We start from the raw sequence: 13,730 nt of genomic DNA on the forward strand, positions 1-13,730 counted from the left end.
GAAGAAATATAAAAGCTTGATTAAGGAGTTGTGGCATATTTACCAGCATTGAGCTATACATTTCTTAGATGTATTTTAAATTTGACCTTTAATATATCCATCCACCATAAATTAGTGTTGTAGTAAAATCTGAAACCTGGCATTGCTTTGGTGTAAAGAGCTTTAAACATTAATCTACTCATTTTCAGTCCTAGCACCAAAAAAAGGTATTAAAAGATCTTCCCTTCAATTTTTGGATATTAGTGAACATAGCCTTTGAAACAAATGTTCATACTCACTACAAAACATACTAGAATGGGAATGCAGCTCTAACCTAAATTCGTTGTTCTCTTTGGTAAGAATTAACTGAATTTTATTTAAAAGTTGTCAAGTTAGAACTTTGTCATAGTAAAGAATTTGAGTTGAGTAAATGTAAGTAAATTACTGTTTACCAGTTGAAACAATGCATTTAAGCTGGAGCTGTATTCTCTCTTTGGTGTACTACTGCACAGATGGATAAGTGAATTTCAGGCGTCATGTTTCTCAAGAGTCTTAAACTCTTGTTTTTATTGTATCAAACTGTTTTATAAGGTTGTTTGCTTCTTGTCCGCCTCTTCTACATGCACCGCTGTGATCTAGTCCTTTGAAATATCCACCACAGGCTGAAGTGTTTCTACGTACAACAATTTATAGTGAGGGAAAATAAGTGGCTTAGATTTGACATCCCTGTATCATGAAAAACCAAAAAAACGGCAAATGGTGTCACCCAGGAAAGAGTCAAATCAAGTCAGGTTGCAACCGTGGTCATCGATGAACAGTTTGCACTTATAGCACTGGGGTAAGTTGAAGGTAGGTGCTGTGACTAACCTGACTGCTGACGCCTAAGGTTAGATGGTCAGCTCAACCACTCTTTCAGTGCCATCTTCTCACTCTCTTTTTTGCCATCTATCAAACTTCTATCATTGCAGAAACCCCAGGATGATGATGATGAGGAAGACGATGTTGAGCCAGGCCTAACAGGAGATGAGAAAGAGGAGGAGGTGAAGGAGAAGGAAAAGCTTGGGAAACTGCAGTACTCCATTGATTATGATTTCCAGGAAAACAAGGCAAGGAATGCAACTATGTGTTTTTTTGGCTCAAACCACTGTTCTTTTCTAAAGTATAAAATACCCTTGTGAACACCTCCGCTTTAAACTTAAATCAACATATTTAATGCATTTCATACACATACAATATTACACAACATTGCATAATTTCAAGAAAACATTACAATGTTTTTTCTACTTTTTTACAAATGAAAAAACAAAACAAAAACAAAAGTTGTGTGGGAGCTTAAACCAAAGTTAAAATATGAAGAGGTACCTCAAACCGACAAAAAACTAAAATCCAGAAGTGTAGACCCTCTAGAGTTAAATTCAAATTTAATTTAATTAAAATATACTTTATTAATCCAAAAGGGAAATTAAATGTAGCATTAACTGCTATTGTATTTCGTATCCTAGTACTGTAGGTGATGATTGCTGTAGGCAGGATGGATCTTCTGTAGTGGTCTGTCTTGCACCATATCTGGAGAAGCCTCTTACTAAAGACATTCTGTAGTTTTAACTGTGACTTTCTGGTACCACAAAGCTGGATTCACTCTTAGTGAGGCTAGTCACTCTAGCTAATGTTTTCTGAATCGGAAAACTGCTCAGCGGGAAGGCTAAGTGAGCTGAATCTAAAGCTCCGCCCAGCAGCCAATCAGCTGTTCAGGAAACAATTATGTGCACTTTCATCTAAGACCTGATTTGATTCTGGGGAAAAAAAAAAAAATAATAAAAACAACATAACAATAAAACAAATAAAGATAAATATATAACATTTATTATATAAAATAAAATAATAGAGTTACTGCTTGTCATAATTACTATTTCAGATATCAAAAATGAATACCTGAAATAGTAAATGAAAAAATGTCAAAGGGGCCACTTAAAATTTGTAAAGATTTCTAGGTTTATTCTTACCAGTACAATTATATTTTTGGCATCCTGAAATAAAATTTTTGCTGGCAGAAATTTAATTTAGTATATCTATACGTACATTTCTCGCTAGTAGGAATGGTGTTTTGACCAGGAAGAATGTTATTTTACAGATCAACAAAAAGAAACAATAGAGAGGACAGCGATTCTAATAAATGTCAAAACGGCCTGCCTTAAGAATTTCCTACCAAACTGTACACAAAAAAGAAATTTCCCATTTTTACCAAAAGCAACCAAGAACAAATCATGGGGGTAAGAAATATTACAGTTGGATAAATAATAAAAAACTCTTAGGCTTAAACATTTTACTGTGTTTAATCCATAAACACATTAAAACAAATTACAATGCTATTTCCTCACTAAGTGCATTGTTAAGGAGCCCTGAATTGAATATGAATTTGAGTAATCTGGATTTTAACAGCTGTGACAGAAAACTGCCCTCCTCCACCGTTCTGTTCACTTCAAGCAATTGATCCATGTATAATGTCATTGGACAGAAAAAGAATAGCATTGCCAACACTAGTATCAACTTTGATTAGGACGTTTACTCACACATCCATCAGTTTCCCAGCAACACCTGAATTCCTTCACAGCTTTACCTTACGCTTCAGTGAATGCCAATGTTCATGCTGTATTTTGAGCACTATTTGAATCTTAACCCTCTTGGAATCAAATATATTTTTGCATTTTTTATGACTAGATCTTAGACTTGATTATTTTCGGCACTCTGCTGGGAGGTGCCAACTGGCTTAGCCCAATGCTTCTTTTTACCGCCTGCATGCATGCGCAGTATTGTTGCTCCAGTCAAGCTCTGTTGTTATTATAGATACACCAGAAGGATTTAATTTATTGAATACCGAGCAAAAACAAACCTTAAAACACAAAAAAAAAATTATCTGTCAATTGACAGTATAAAGTGTTGCATTTATTTTAAGGAATATCACATAATTTGTTTTTATGGATCTTTCAACCGTATTTATTGGAGTGGTTTACGTAAGAAAGTTCTGACGACAATAGGCATCATTTTAGAATAATTTACATTAGAGAAACATTTAGAGAAAAAACATATTTTAAAAACATGTTTTTCTTTTTCTATGGGTTTTTTTGTTTTAGAGTGATGCTTGCTGAGCACTTTCTTAGAGACAATGTGACAGGATAAGAAGCTCCAATATCTGCAGGGTGTTCTTAGTACTTTAGAGAAGTGTCTCCTCTGCATCAGAATAAGCCAGCTCAGTTGGTTCGGCCATCTGATCAATGTCAGATGCCGCAACATTGATGCAAGTTTACCATTACTATTTCTAACATAAAGTATTCATGGATCAGGGTTTTTAATGTTCCGTTTTTGTGTCTGCTTCTTTCTCCTCTAAACCTCAGTCGACCTCTCACACCTAGACTGGTTCTGTTTGAGGTTTCTTCTTGTTAAAAGCGGGTTTTTCCTCTCTGCTGTTGCTGCGTGCATAATCAGTGTGAGCGATTGATTTGGAGTCAGTGAACTGCTGCAATTAACTGGGTTTTCTCAGACACAAAACTTTTAACAAATCTGTATGATTTGATTGAATTGCTTCTGCAAAGTACATTTAGTGTGTTGTGAACTAGTGTTGGAATCAAATGAGTTGGATATTCCTGGTGCACCTTACCTTAGGAGTTTACTGGGCACATCCTAGTAGGAGGAGATCCCGAGACAGAGCTACTTTATGTTGTGGGCAATAAGAATTTCCCTTCTCAACAGGACCTGTTGTTCATGGGATGATATCTAGGATAAGCTGAAGACAATGTTTCGATAGGCAGACAGGTACATGTAGATGTGCAAAAATGTGAGCTAATTTCTTCTTAGAAAATTTAGCTCTAAAGGTGGCTCTGTTGAAATATCTGTAAATATTTTCATATTTCATATTAGCATCTATAATATCTTTTACTGACATGATGTTTCACTCCCCAGCTTACAGTAGGAATTCTACAAGCAGCTGACCTCATCTCCATGGACAGTGGAGGCACTTCAGACCCTTACGTCAGGGTCTTCGTCTTACCTGACAAGAAGAAGAAGTTTGACACAAAAGTACATAAGAAAACCCTCAACCCAGTCTTCAATGAGACGTTCACTTTTAAGGTAGGCTTAAAGTGACTTGAGGCCCCTCATCAATCATTTTGGGCAAATGAATCTTGCACATCAATTGATTTGATTAGTTAGCATGTCTTATAAAAAATGTAATTCCCCCTCTCCTTATCTACCTGATGCAGGATATTTAGATTCTGTCTTCCTTTACAGTTTGACTTTTGTCCCACTGTGATAATAGAAGCATTGATATTGAACATGTCTTACAAAAGATATTCTGAAAGGGAATCATTTTAAAGGAGAGGCTCACCTCGGGGGCACCTTGTCTGCTGACACAGCTCTGTACAAAATAATTTAAAAGTTTTAAAAGCCAGTCAAAGTCAGACAGTCCTAGTGAGGCAGCCATGTATTTGTATGCAGCTAAATAAATCTAAGCAGACAAAATGTTACATAAAAAAAAAAATAAAAATGTAAAGTTCTATAAGAGCTTATTTTTTGTATTTTTAAAATGTAACTAATTAAACTGAATAAAGTCATTGAACTCTTGCTTTCATTTAATTGGTATTACTAAATGAAAATCCTCAACTCTCAGTCCAGTGACAAACCATAGTGTAGACAGTGAATATAAAAAGGATAATATTGCTAATGTTAAGCTTAATAAATGTGCTAGAAAGTTTATAAAAAATTGTTGTATTTGATTTTAATCACTAAAATTAGACTTACTGCTAATTTTCAGATACCGTTCACTGAAATGGGAGGGAAGACCCTGGTGATGGCTGTCTATGACTTTGACCGCTTCTCAAAACATGACATCATTGGAGAGATTAAGATACCCATGAACACTCTGGACCTTGCAAAACCAATCGAAGAGTGGAGAGACCTGGACAGTGCTGATCAAGAAGAGGTAATTTCTGCTTCCCTAGCACTCAGCTAAAAGACGCCATATAAAGAGCAGGCACAGTTAAAAGATATTGGGAACATGATGAAACTATCAACATTTTTTGTCAATATTTACAGAAAGTACAACTGATAGTTTTATTTTTTGCACAAAGACTGAAATATTTCGCATCCTTTTTCTTGTAATTTTCATAATTATTGCTTACAGATAATAAAATATCAGTATGGGTTTCAAACTAGCTTTTAAAATTATATATATGTTTTCCGAATGGGATGGTGACTACATTCCACATTCGACATCCGAAGCCGAAAAAAGAAGACATTCATCACAATGATGAGTGAACAGTATACACACTGCTGATGAGGTTTAAAGAAGTACATGTGTTCTGCCAGGGATGCGTATTTATGTTAGAGTTTTAAAGAAAAGTGCTGCTGGTTTTTTAGACTTTAAAAACAATCCATTTCCTTCTGTGATTCCGGTTCGATGTCTGTTATGCTACACTGCTCAGTGAGTAACTATCCACCTTGTTATGTGGAGCTGTCACTGAGCCATTTCACGCTGCACTCTTAAAAACCATGAGAGGCACATTTTAATCCAAGAAACTGCCCCTCCCGAACCATCTTAAAAAGAACAATGATGTTGTAGCTTTTTCAGTCCTGAAGAATTTTTCAAGCAGTCCAAAAAAGCAAATTAGATGTCATACAGAACAATTTATTTCATGAGTGTAATTTGTCTAATCTCCCTTTACTAAGTCTAAGTTTCTACTCTCTTTGCTCCCTCTTCTAGCCAGAGAAGCTTGGTGATATTTGCATCTCTTTACGTTATGTCCCAACTGCCGGCAAACTCACCATCTGCATCCTGGAGGCTAAAAATCTAAAGAAAATGGATGTTGGGGGACTATCAGGTGGGTTAGTTTCCAGAAACAGAATTGAGCATCATATGTATATCTTCTAGATCCACATCTTACCCTGTATTACTGTAGAGTCCTGATTAAAAGGACCTTCTGGTTGCACCTAGACTGCAGAATGTTTAATGTGACCAGTCATCAATTTTGTGCAGCTCTCCTCACGTGCTACAGCTGCAGTGCTCACCAATCCTTCACCAGGCATCCTGCTTTTGAAGTGGCTCCATCTGTTGGCACATTACAGTAGCACTACCCTGTTTTGAATGAGCAAAGAGTGTTCCTAATTGTCATCTTGTGAATTTGTCTTATATCTGTTTGTCAGATCCCTATGTAAAAATTAACCTTCTTCAAAATGGAAAGAGGCTGAAGAAGAAGAAGACGACAGTGAAGAAAAATACCTTGAATCCATATTACAATGAGTCCTTCAGCTTTGAGATTCCTCTTGAGCAAATGCAGGTATGTTTAAACATGTCTAGGTTTTTTAGAAATGTACACAGTACTACACTTAATGTAATACTAAGATTTTCAAGTTTGTCTAAAAAAGGACTTTAAGAATGTAACTTCAAAATTCAAATACATATTCATGTAAAAGTATAAATCCAGACATGTAGTGACCTGCAAAAAGATGTATATCTCTTGAACGTTTATGACATTTTTTCACAATCATCAGTTTACCGGGTTGTCATGCTCTCTCCCTTTTTCCTCAGAAAATTCAAGCCGTCATCACAGTGCTGGATTATGACAAGATTGGCAAGAATGACGCCATTGGGAAGATCTGGGTGGGAAGCAAGGCCACAGGGGCCGGGCTGAAACACTGGTCCGACATGCTGGCCAATCCCCGTCGCCCGATTGCTCAGTGGCATCCGTTGCAGCCAGAGGAAGAGGTGGATGCCTCCTTAGCAGCGCTGAATGCCAAGAAGTAAATAAAAATAAAAAAACTCCCACCACATGCCCCCACACCTTCCTACCTGTGCATTTCCCATCGTTTCATCTACATCCCACATATTAATGTATGTTTCCGAATGACAACCAATCTACTCCCTTCAGCACATTTCTGTCCCACAGCCATCATCTTAAAAGATCCAAAACACAATTGACATGATGGGAAATCTAGTTAAAAAAATTGTATTCTAATAACTCATTTCACTAAGAAAAGAAGACAAGTCGCAGGATGGACAGATACTCAGTTATGTTTGTTTTAGATCTATTTTTATATTGGACTTATGGTTCCATTATTAAGCTTACAGAGTAGACTATAGTAAGAGTGTTATATGGGTATTTGGTGATTTAGAGGGATAACATATTGATTCATACTATACTTCTCACCTGTTTTCCCTTTAGTGACACAGTTTGCTTAGAATAGTGCTTAACAATATAATGCTTTATACTGCCATATGATAGAGAAACAACACAAGCAGGTCCATTCCGTAGGTGTTTTTTGCACCATGTCCCACACCTGCCAGTTATCTTCTTAGATGATTCTGTTAGTTGGAAGTACATTCCTGGATTTGGGTGGCAAAGTAGGGATTAAGTCCAGTTACCCAAAAGCACTGCCTTTTCAGATTATTTAACCTTCCACTCATCTTCTCAAGACAACTGAGAGGAAAACTTCATGCCTTTCTTTTCTAAACGGGTTCTCTTCTTATATGTTACACAATGTGATGAGAGAAAAAAAAATCTATTTCTTAAGAGTTCTAGTGACCTTAGGCTTATGACTGATGTTAGTTCTACTACAAATCATTGAGTTGAATAGTGAGTATGACAGATAATTTGCAAAAGAAAAGAAACAAAACAAGTGTGCTTGTGTATTTTACATTGTATTTTAAAAAAAGCACCGTCTGTCATCCACACTACAAAAAAGTTTGGAAACACCAGAGTGGCTATTAAAAGAGAGACAAATCCCAACCACCGCTGACATATTAAAAAGGTGTCGATTACTGCCTACAGCCAGTGACGTGCGGTGAGGTTCATAGCTGGTGAGGCACTGACGTCATCAGAATCAGATTTGCAAATAGATGCATAGATTGACAGCAGTTTACAGGTTATGTTTCACTTCTGCATCCTTACACATACAAACTGTAGCTCACAAAACACACATTTCCTTAAAAAACAAAACAAAATAAATGTTATTACTGTCTTACCTTTACTTATAAATGAATAGAAGTCCTCCTTATCTTCCTTCAGTTTTAAAAGTCTCTCTGTCTCAATGGAGATCACTGCCAGGGAAGAAAGCCTTCTTGATCCGTCCTGTTCCTGCCTTATGTTTTCAGTCTCTTGAGCACCCCCTGCCATGAGGCAAGAGAACTGCCTGCCTCACCTCGAACTTGTTCTCTGCCGTTTATAATCGCTCATTACACGAAACACGTTACACAAACACAGTTGGTGACAAAAAGCTCTGTACATTATATACATAAGCCAAATTATTAGAAATAAGTTCACATATTACATTTGTTTAAACAATTTTATTGACGCCGTACAGCAACATGCTCTCTCCGCTTTGCAGCCAGCGCAGAGCCAGGGGTTGCGCAATCCAAGGTGAGGCAGAGCTCGCTGCTGCCTCACCGGCATCGCTTCCAAGCATTTGAATGGGAAAATAAGAAAATTCAGCGATTTTGAACAAATAAAAATCGAAATTGGTGAAGCTACATGAAAAATGAATATTTTTTAGTACAAACCACCGGATGAATATAACAATTTAAATTACTTTATGATTATATATTTTCTTTCTTTCCATGATGGCTGGTGAGGCACTGCCTCACCTGCCTCCCCTGACCGCACGTCACTGCCTACAGCCCTTGACTTCCCCATCCCAACACCTCTGATTCTGTATCTCACTTGTTCAGTGTTACTGCCATTAGTCATGGACTTGACACAAGGGTTTTTACTTCAAAGGAATCCCTATAACCGTCTTACAGTCATAAAGGAGACAAGCCTTCCAAGTAACAAAATAAGCAATTTTCAACTACCAGGGACGCCTTCCAGTTAAAGGTGTTGTTCTCTTTATTTTTATTTGGATTATTCTATTATTTCTTCTACTTAATGATTTAGTTCAACTTCAAACACTTGTATTCCTTGAGCACTTTAATTCCTAACTTTTTTGTGTATATATGCTCAAAAGTCAGAGCTTTAACAGTTTAGGGATGTTCATTTTGTTGCTTTTGCTTCTGCTTACTTTGGTCTCAGTGTGTATGTGTATGTTTACATTGTTTGGTTTATGATCATTTCACATGATTGCAAAAAGTCTGGTCTGGGGAAAAAAAATGCACAGATCCATGTGTATTTTATGCACAGCTTACCAAACTATTGATTATAAATTGCACTAGTAAGTATTGATATGTCTGACACTGTTCTTTAAAGTGTGTTTTTCCTTTTCCTGAGTGATCAAATGTAATGAAATGTATTCTTTCTGTGGCACATACTTACAGCTCGCCTCTTATAAATGAAAGGAAAAAGAAACACATTTGAGTTCAGTGCTGCTTCACAGAATGAACCAGTGCAGTATAGAGAGCCAAAGCCTGCGCCAGGTTTCCTCAAATGTAGTTCTTACTAATCTCAAAAGCATTATTCATAACAACCTCTCTCAAAAAGGTGAGTTCAGTTTTCTATATCTTATTTTGAGCTTTAGCATCCACAAACACAAAAACCCAACAAATTAATTAAATCTTTCAATCTTTTATTCAATCAGGAATTTTATTTCGCTTTTCCAGTACCATAAAAGAACATTAGCATTCAATAATATAACTTTTTCTTTTGCGTACCCAGATTTTTTACATCTTTTGTCATTTGAACTCTGTCAGATTTCATGTCCTCAATTTTCCAGAACTTCAAGTACAGTGTGCCAAGAATTTGTTTCTGAGAGATATTCATAGGCCCTGTGACAAGCATTAAAACGTATAGGACTTGAGTATCAACTTTACTACCATATCTGTAGATTTTTTTGTCATACTTAGCACTTTAGCCTACAAAAATATAGAGATGCTGGCTTTGTTTTACAGAAAGTACCTATAAGCTGTGGCTGAATAACAAATTGTAAGTTGTTTTCTGCAGAAAATTTTACTCTTGTTGGAGTATTTGCCAGAACAGTGAACACTCATTTTATCCTTCGTTTTTTTAAATTATGATTTTTTTTTTATCTTTAAGAGTTTTGTACAATAGAAACACTTTAAGATGTTAACCAGATGCTCTGCATTGTGTTTTTTGTTAGGTTGTTGGCCTGTAGCAGTAAGCAGAGTGACACAATGGTAGTTGTTGACAAGTTTATATGGGAGTGTACCATCAACAGCCTTGAAGATTATACACAGTTGGCTTTTAAAACAAATCCTACTGTTAAGGCAATTATGCATGAAAGGTTTAAACAATAGTTATTTTTTATGGGCAGAAAACAAATAAGTATTTCAGTGTAGCTACCTGTATTATATTATACTACCCTAATCATGATACTATATGCAGTGCTCCTTTGAGGTACCCTCTGCGCAGGATCTCATTAACAAATACTTTGCGATTTTCTTATATGGTAATAACTTACTGATTGTTTGAAGTTACAAAGGAAATTGAGATCCTTTGGCTCTTTATATTCGCACATTGAAATTCTGAGACAAGTTTTTTAGGGTAATTGTCGGTTTGCAACAGTTACTGCTCTATTAAAGCCAATCACCCCTCAATAAACTTTTTAGCCAATCAAAGGCCTAATAGGTTTTGGTGAGCATTATGCTTTCTCACCAGGAAACATCCAGTTAGCTGTGTGCAATTTATAGCAAATGCAGTTAAAGTTTTTGATGTTGCATCTTTTTGCTGAAATTGTTTTTCTTTTCTTTCTAATGTAAGTCTTTTTTTAAAAACAAGACCAAATTTCTGTTTGTCATCTTGCACAAATCCTTCTTTTTGAAGCAACACTAAAGAAAAAGGCAACATGGAAGCAATCAAGCAACTCATTGATGTGTAGTTTTGCCTATATACATAGCTCATACACATTGATACTGCATGTTTATAAGAACTACTGTACATAAGAGCATGTTTTAGAGACAAAGCAAAAATATCTTGTGTACGTTAAATGGGTGTCATTTGCCATTTTAATAACACAGCAAACTGAAAAAAGATGCACTGTATATTTTCTAAATAGAACAAAGTGTGTATTTATTTTCCACGAGGGTCATTGGAGAGAATGTCATGCAGATATTAGAGTACTATTACAAATAGGAATCTTTCCACGCCTGAAAACTTTTAAGCAAGTGTGTCGTCCAGTGCTGTGCGTGAGTTCATGTAGGAAGAAAAATGTAGCCGCATGCTTGTTACGTAAAACCCTGTGCTCAGAGGTTTTTGTTTGGTGCAATTTTTTTGCCATTTATTTTATTATTGTACCTTTTGAAATATTAGCATTAAGTTCATTTTTTTATTAAACTACAGTTTATATTTTTTATTCAAGAAAATATGTTCTATGTATGTTTTATTTGAAGCAGAGGGTCTCCAAGTCTGCTGGAAGATTTCTTTCCTTTTTTTTTCTTGTAACAAAGATTTAAATCGATGTTATTCAGAAAAGGCTCATTTCAATAAATAAATAAAATGATTCTAGGAGTTATTTATGCCAGCACTAACCAAAGCGGAAGTTTTTGAACCATAATCAATTTTAGGCTGCATTTTCAGGGCTAAACTGTGAATGAGCCCTAAACACTGATCACAAATCACTTGGAGACCTCTCTTTTTTCTTTGTTATTGTTGCTATACATTTTAATCAGAAGATTATTTTTTCTCTTTCTGTTTAACCTACCTGATACCTGTTACAGATTGTGTCTCTTTTACTCTGTTAATATACAATAGGTGTACTTGTGAACAAATAAATTAATAAGATAAAAACTAAAAGCCATAAAACTGAAGCACTAACTCTTTAGAGCCTAGCTGAATAGCTAGAGTTTATTTATGAGGGAAGAAGAATCTGACGTCTTCATTTTTTCGTAATTGACGTTCCTTCTTACAGCATTCCACTGTATATGTGAGCGTGGAGAACAGCTGCAAGATTAAGAGATTGAGTACGTCTTTTGTTTTTTGTTTTTACTTTTAGAGTGGCTGATGTGATATTTTCTTTGCTTATTTAACAGGATTGTGTTTGTCAATATTTTATTTGCAAAAATAAATATTAAAATATATTACTGTATTAGGTTTTTGGTAATATAGCTAAAACTATATTTATGGGAGTCTGTGATATATAAAGCTGAGTGAAAATATTAAGGAACCTGAGTCAGGGTTCTAGTTCCCTTTCCCCCTGTTTTGGAGAATGTACCTACTCATAAGAATCAAATATCAATAATAAAACACACTCTAACATTCTTTAGACACTTATTACAGCTTCTTTTTTTTTATCAACTGCTCTTCTTAAAATAATGATTTTAAAACAATCACAATGAACCTGTTTAATGTAGGATTTAAGGATAAGTCCCTCTGACAAAACTATGCATATGTTTGTTCTCTATGCTTTTACGATATCAAATTTTGCTTTCTTGCCCTGAGTTATATAGGATGACCTCACACATTTGTACACTAAATGCAAGGTTGGATCAGACAATGTCTTTAAATGAGGACACAGACATATACCGATGCCGCTCAATTAGAAAAGCAACATTTAAAACAGCATTCCTTTTTATTAAAATATTTTATGATTAGTAAAAGGTTATTTAGAAAATTATCCACCCCAAACCTTATTTGCTATGTTAGACATTACATATTTATATCAGCTTGGACCTAAGGAATGTTAACATTGCAATATATGAAATATGGCTTATTAGAATTTTTTTTTCTTTTTTTACTTAAACCCAAAATGATTTGAAAAGTTAGAAGCTGGATCTGAATCTCCTTGACAAGGAGTCTAAAGCCTCCTTCTCCAGGGTCAATTTTGGCTGTTTGGCCCTTTCACATTGGCGCCAAATAACTTTCAACAAATATTTCAAATAAATATGTAAGATTATAAATGAATATAAACTTGTGTATATTGACAATACAACTTAATTTATCCAGTATTTCATCCAGTATATATTTAGAAAAAAAGGCCAAGAAGACTGCACTGAACATTTTATTTCATAAACTTAAATGTTTAAGTGGCTTTTTGGGTTGAAAATGTTACTGACCACTGGCCCAAGTAAAGGTTGCATGATAAACTTGCTAACCAAGATGCATAGAGGCTAAAAATATCAACATGAGTTACATCAAATGTTTTAGACGAGGACAATAAAGCAGGGCCATTTAATCCACAATGTGTAAAACATGGTTTCCCTGCTTTTACTCTAGGCAAGAATGCAAACAAGCCCATATTTCCAAACAATTTAAATATTTATTAAAATTATTAAAAAAAAGTTACTATAAGTATATTTTAGATGAAACTGCCACCTCGGTTTTGACAAGAGCCCTAAATGTGTTGCATAAAACTGATGCTCCACATTGTCTTAACTCAATACGGTAATAATCGCCATCTCATCAATGCCATTGACTGTGACCAAATGCTGCACTGAGAGCAGCTTAAAAATTTGTTTTCAATGCATTTTAGAAACACTGCCACAACCTGAGAACAGCTGCCAGTATTCATCTCCACATTTTTAGGTCTACACAGCTAATGTAAAAGAAAAAAACAATAAAGGAAAAACCAAAACATTTAAAAACGTGTTATAACAGGTACACCCATGGCACAATTATGAGAGTTTTAATTCATTTTTAAAGGTTGGTTACCACTACACCACTACTACAACTATCACACAATATTGGAGACTGACATGTTCTATGTGCACAGGCTCTTGTGCCTGTAGAAAAATTAAATGAAGACATTGCTGAAAATTACAATGTTTTACAGATTTTATTAAAGGTCTGTGTGTTTGTCCCTTTTTTTTGTATTTTTTT

At 35.3% G+C, this 13,730-nt stretch overlaps 1 protein-coding gene across 5 annotated transcripts in view; it reads left to right on the plus strand.

Annotated features, from left to right (window-relative positions):
• The window catches only part of LOC119781997 (synaptotagmin-2-like), a 97,707-nt gene extending 90,887 nt beyond the window's left edge, over positions 1-6,820 (plus strand). For 3 of the 5 annotated variants that reach the window (XM_038282673.1, XM_038282671.1, XM_038282672.1), the window contains 6 exons: positions 948-1,085; positions 3,937-4,104; positions 4,787-4,954; positions 5,735-5,852; positions 6,175-6,308; positions 6,560-6,820. In XM_038282673.1, the coding sequence (XP_038138601.1) occupies positions 948-1,085; positions 3,937-4,104; positions 4,787-4,954; positions 5,735-5,852; positions 6,175-6,308; positions 6,560-6,775 (942 nt within the window). In that variant the 3' untranslated portion in view covers positions 6,776-6,820. The remainder of the gene's footprint in view (positions 1-947; positions 1,086-3,936; positions 4,105-4,786; positions 4,955-5,734; positions 5,853-6,174; positions 6,309-6,559) is intronic. The other 2 variants (XM_038282675.1, XM_038282674.1) reach the window with 2 other exon arrangements.
• Positions 6,821-13,730: the final 6,910 nt, after the last annotated feature.

Source organism: Cyprinodon tularosa, unplaced genomic scaffold (assembly GCF_016077235.1).
Source record: "Cyprinodon tularosa strain WSP-4 unplaced genomic scaffold, ASM1607723v1 ctg187, whole genome shotgun sequence".
In the NCBI taxonomy this organism is placed as follows: Eukaryota; Metazoa; Chordata; class Actinopteri; order Cyprinodontiformes; family Cyprinodontidae; genus Cyprinodon; species Cyprinodon tularosa.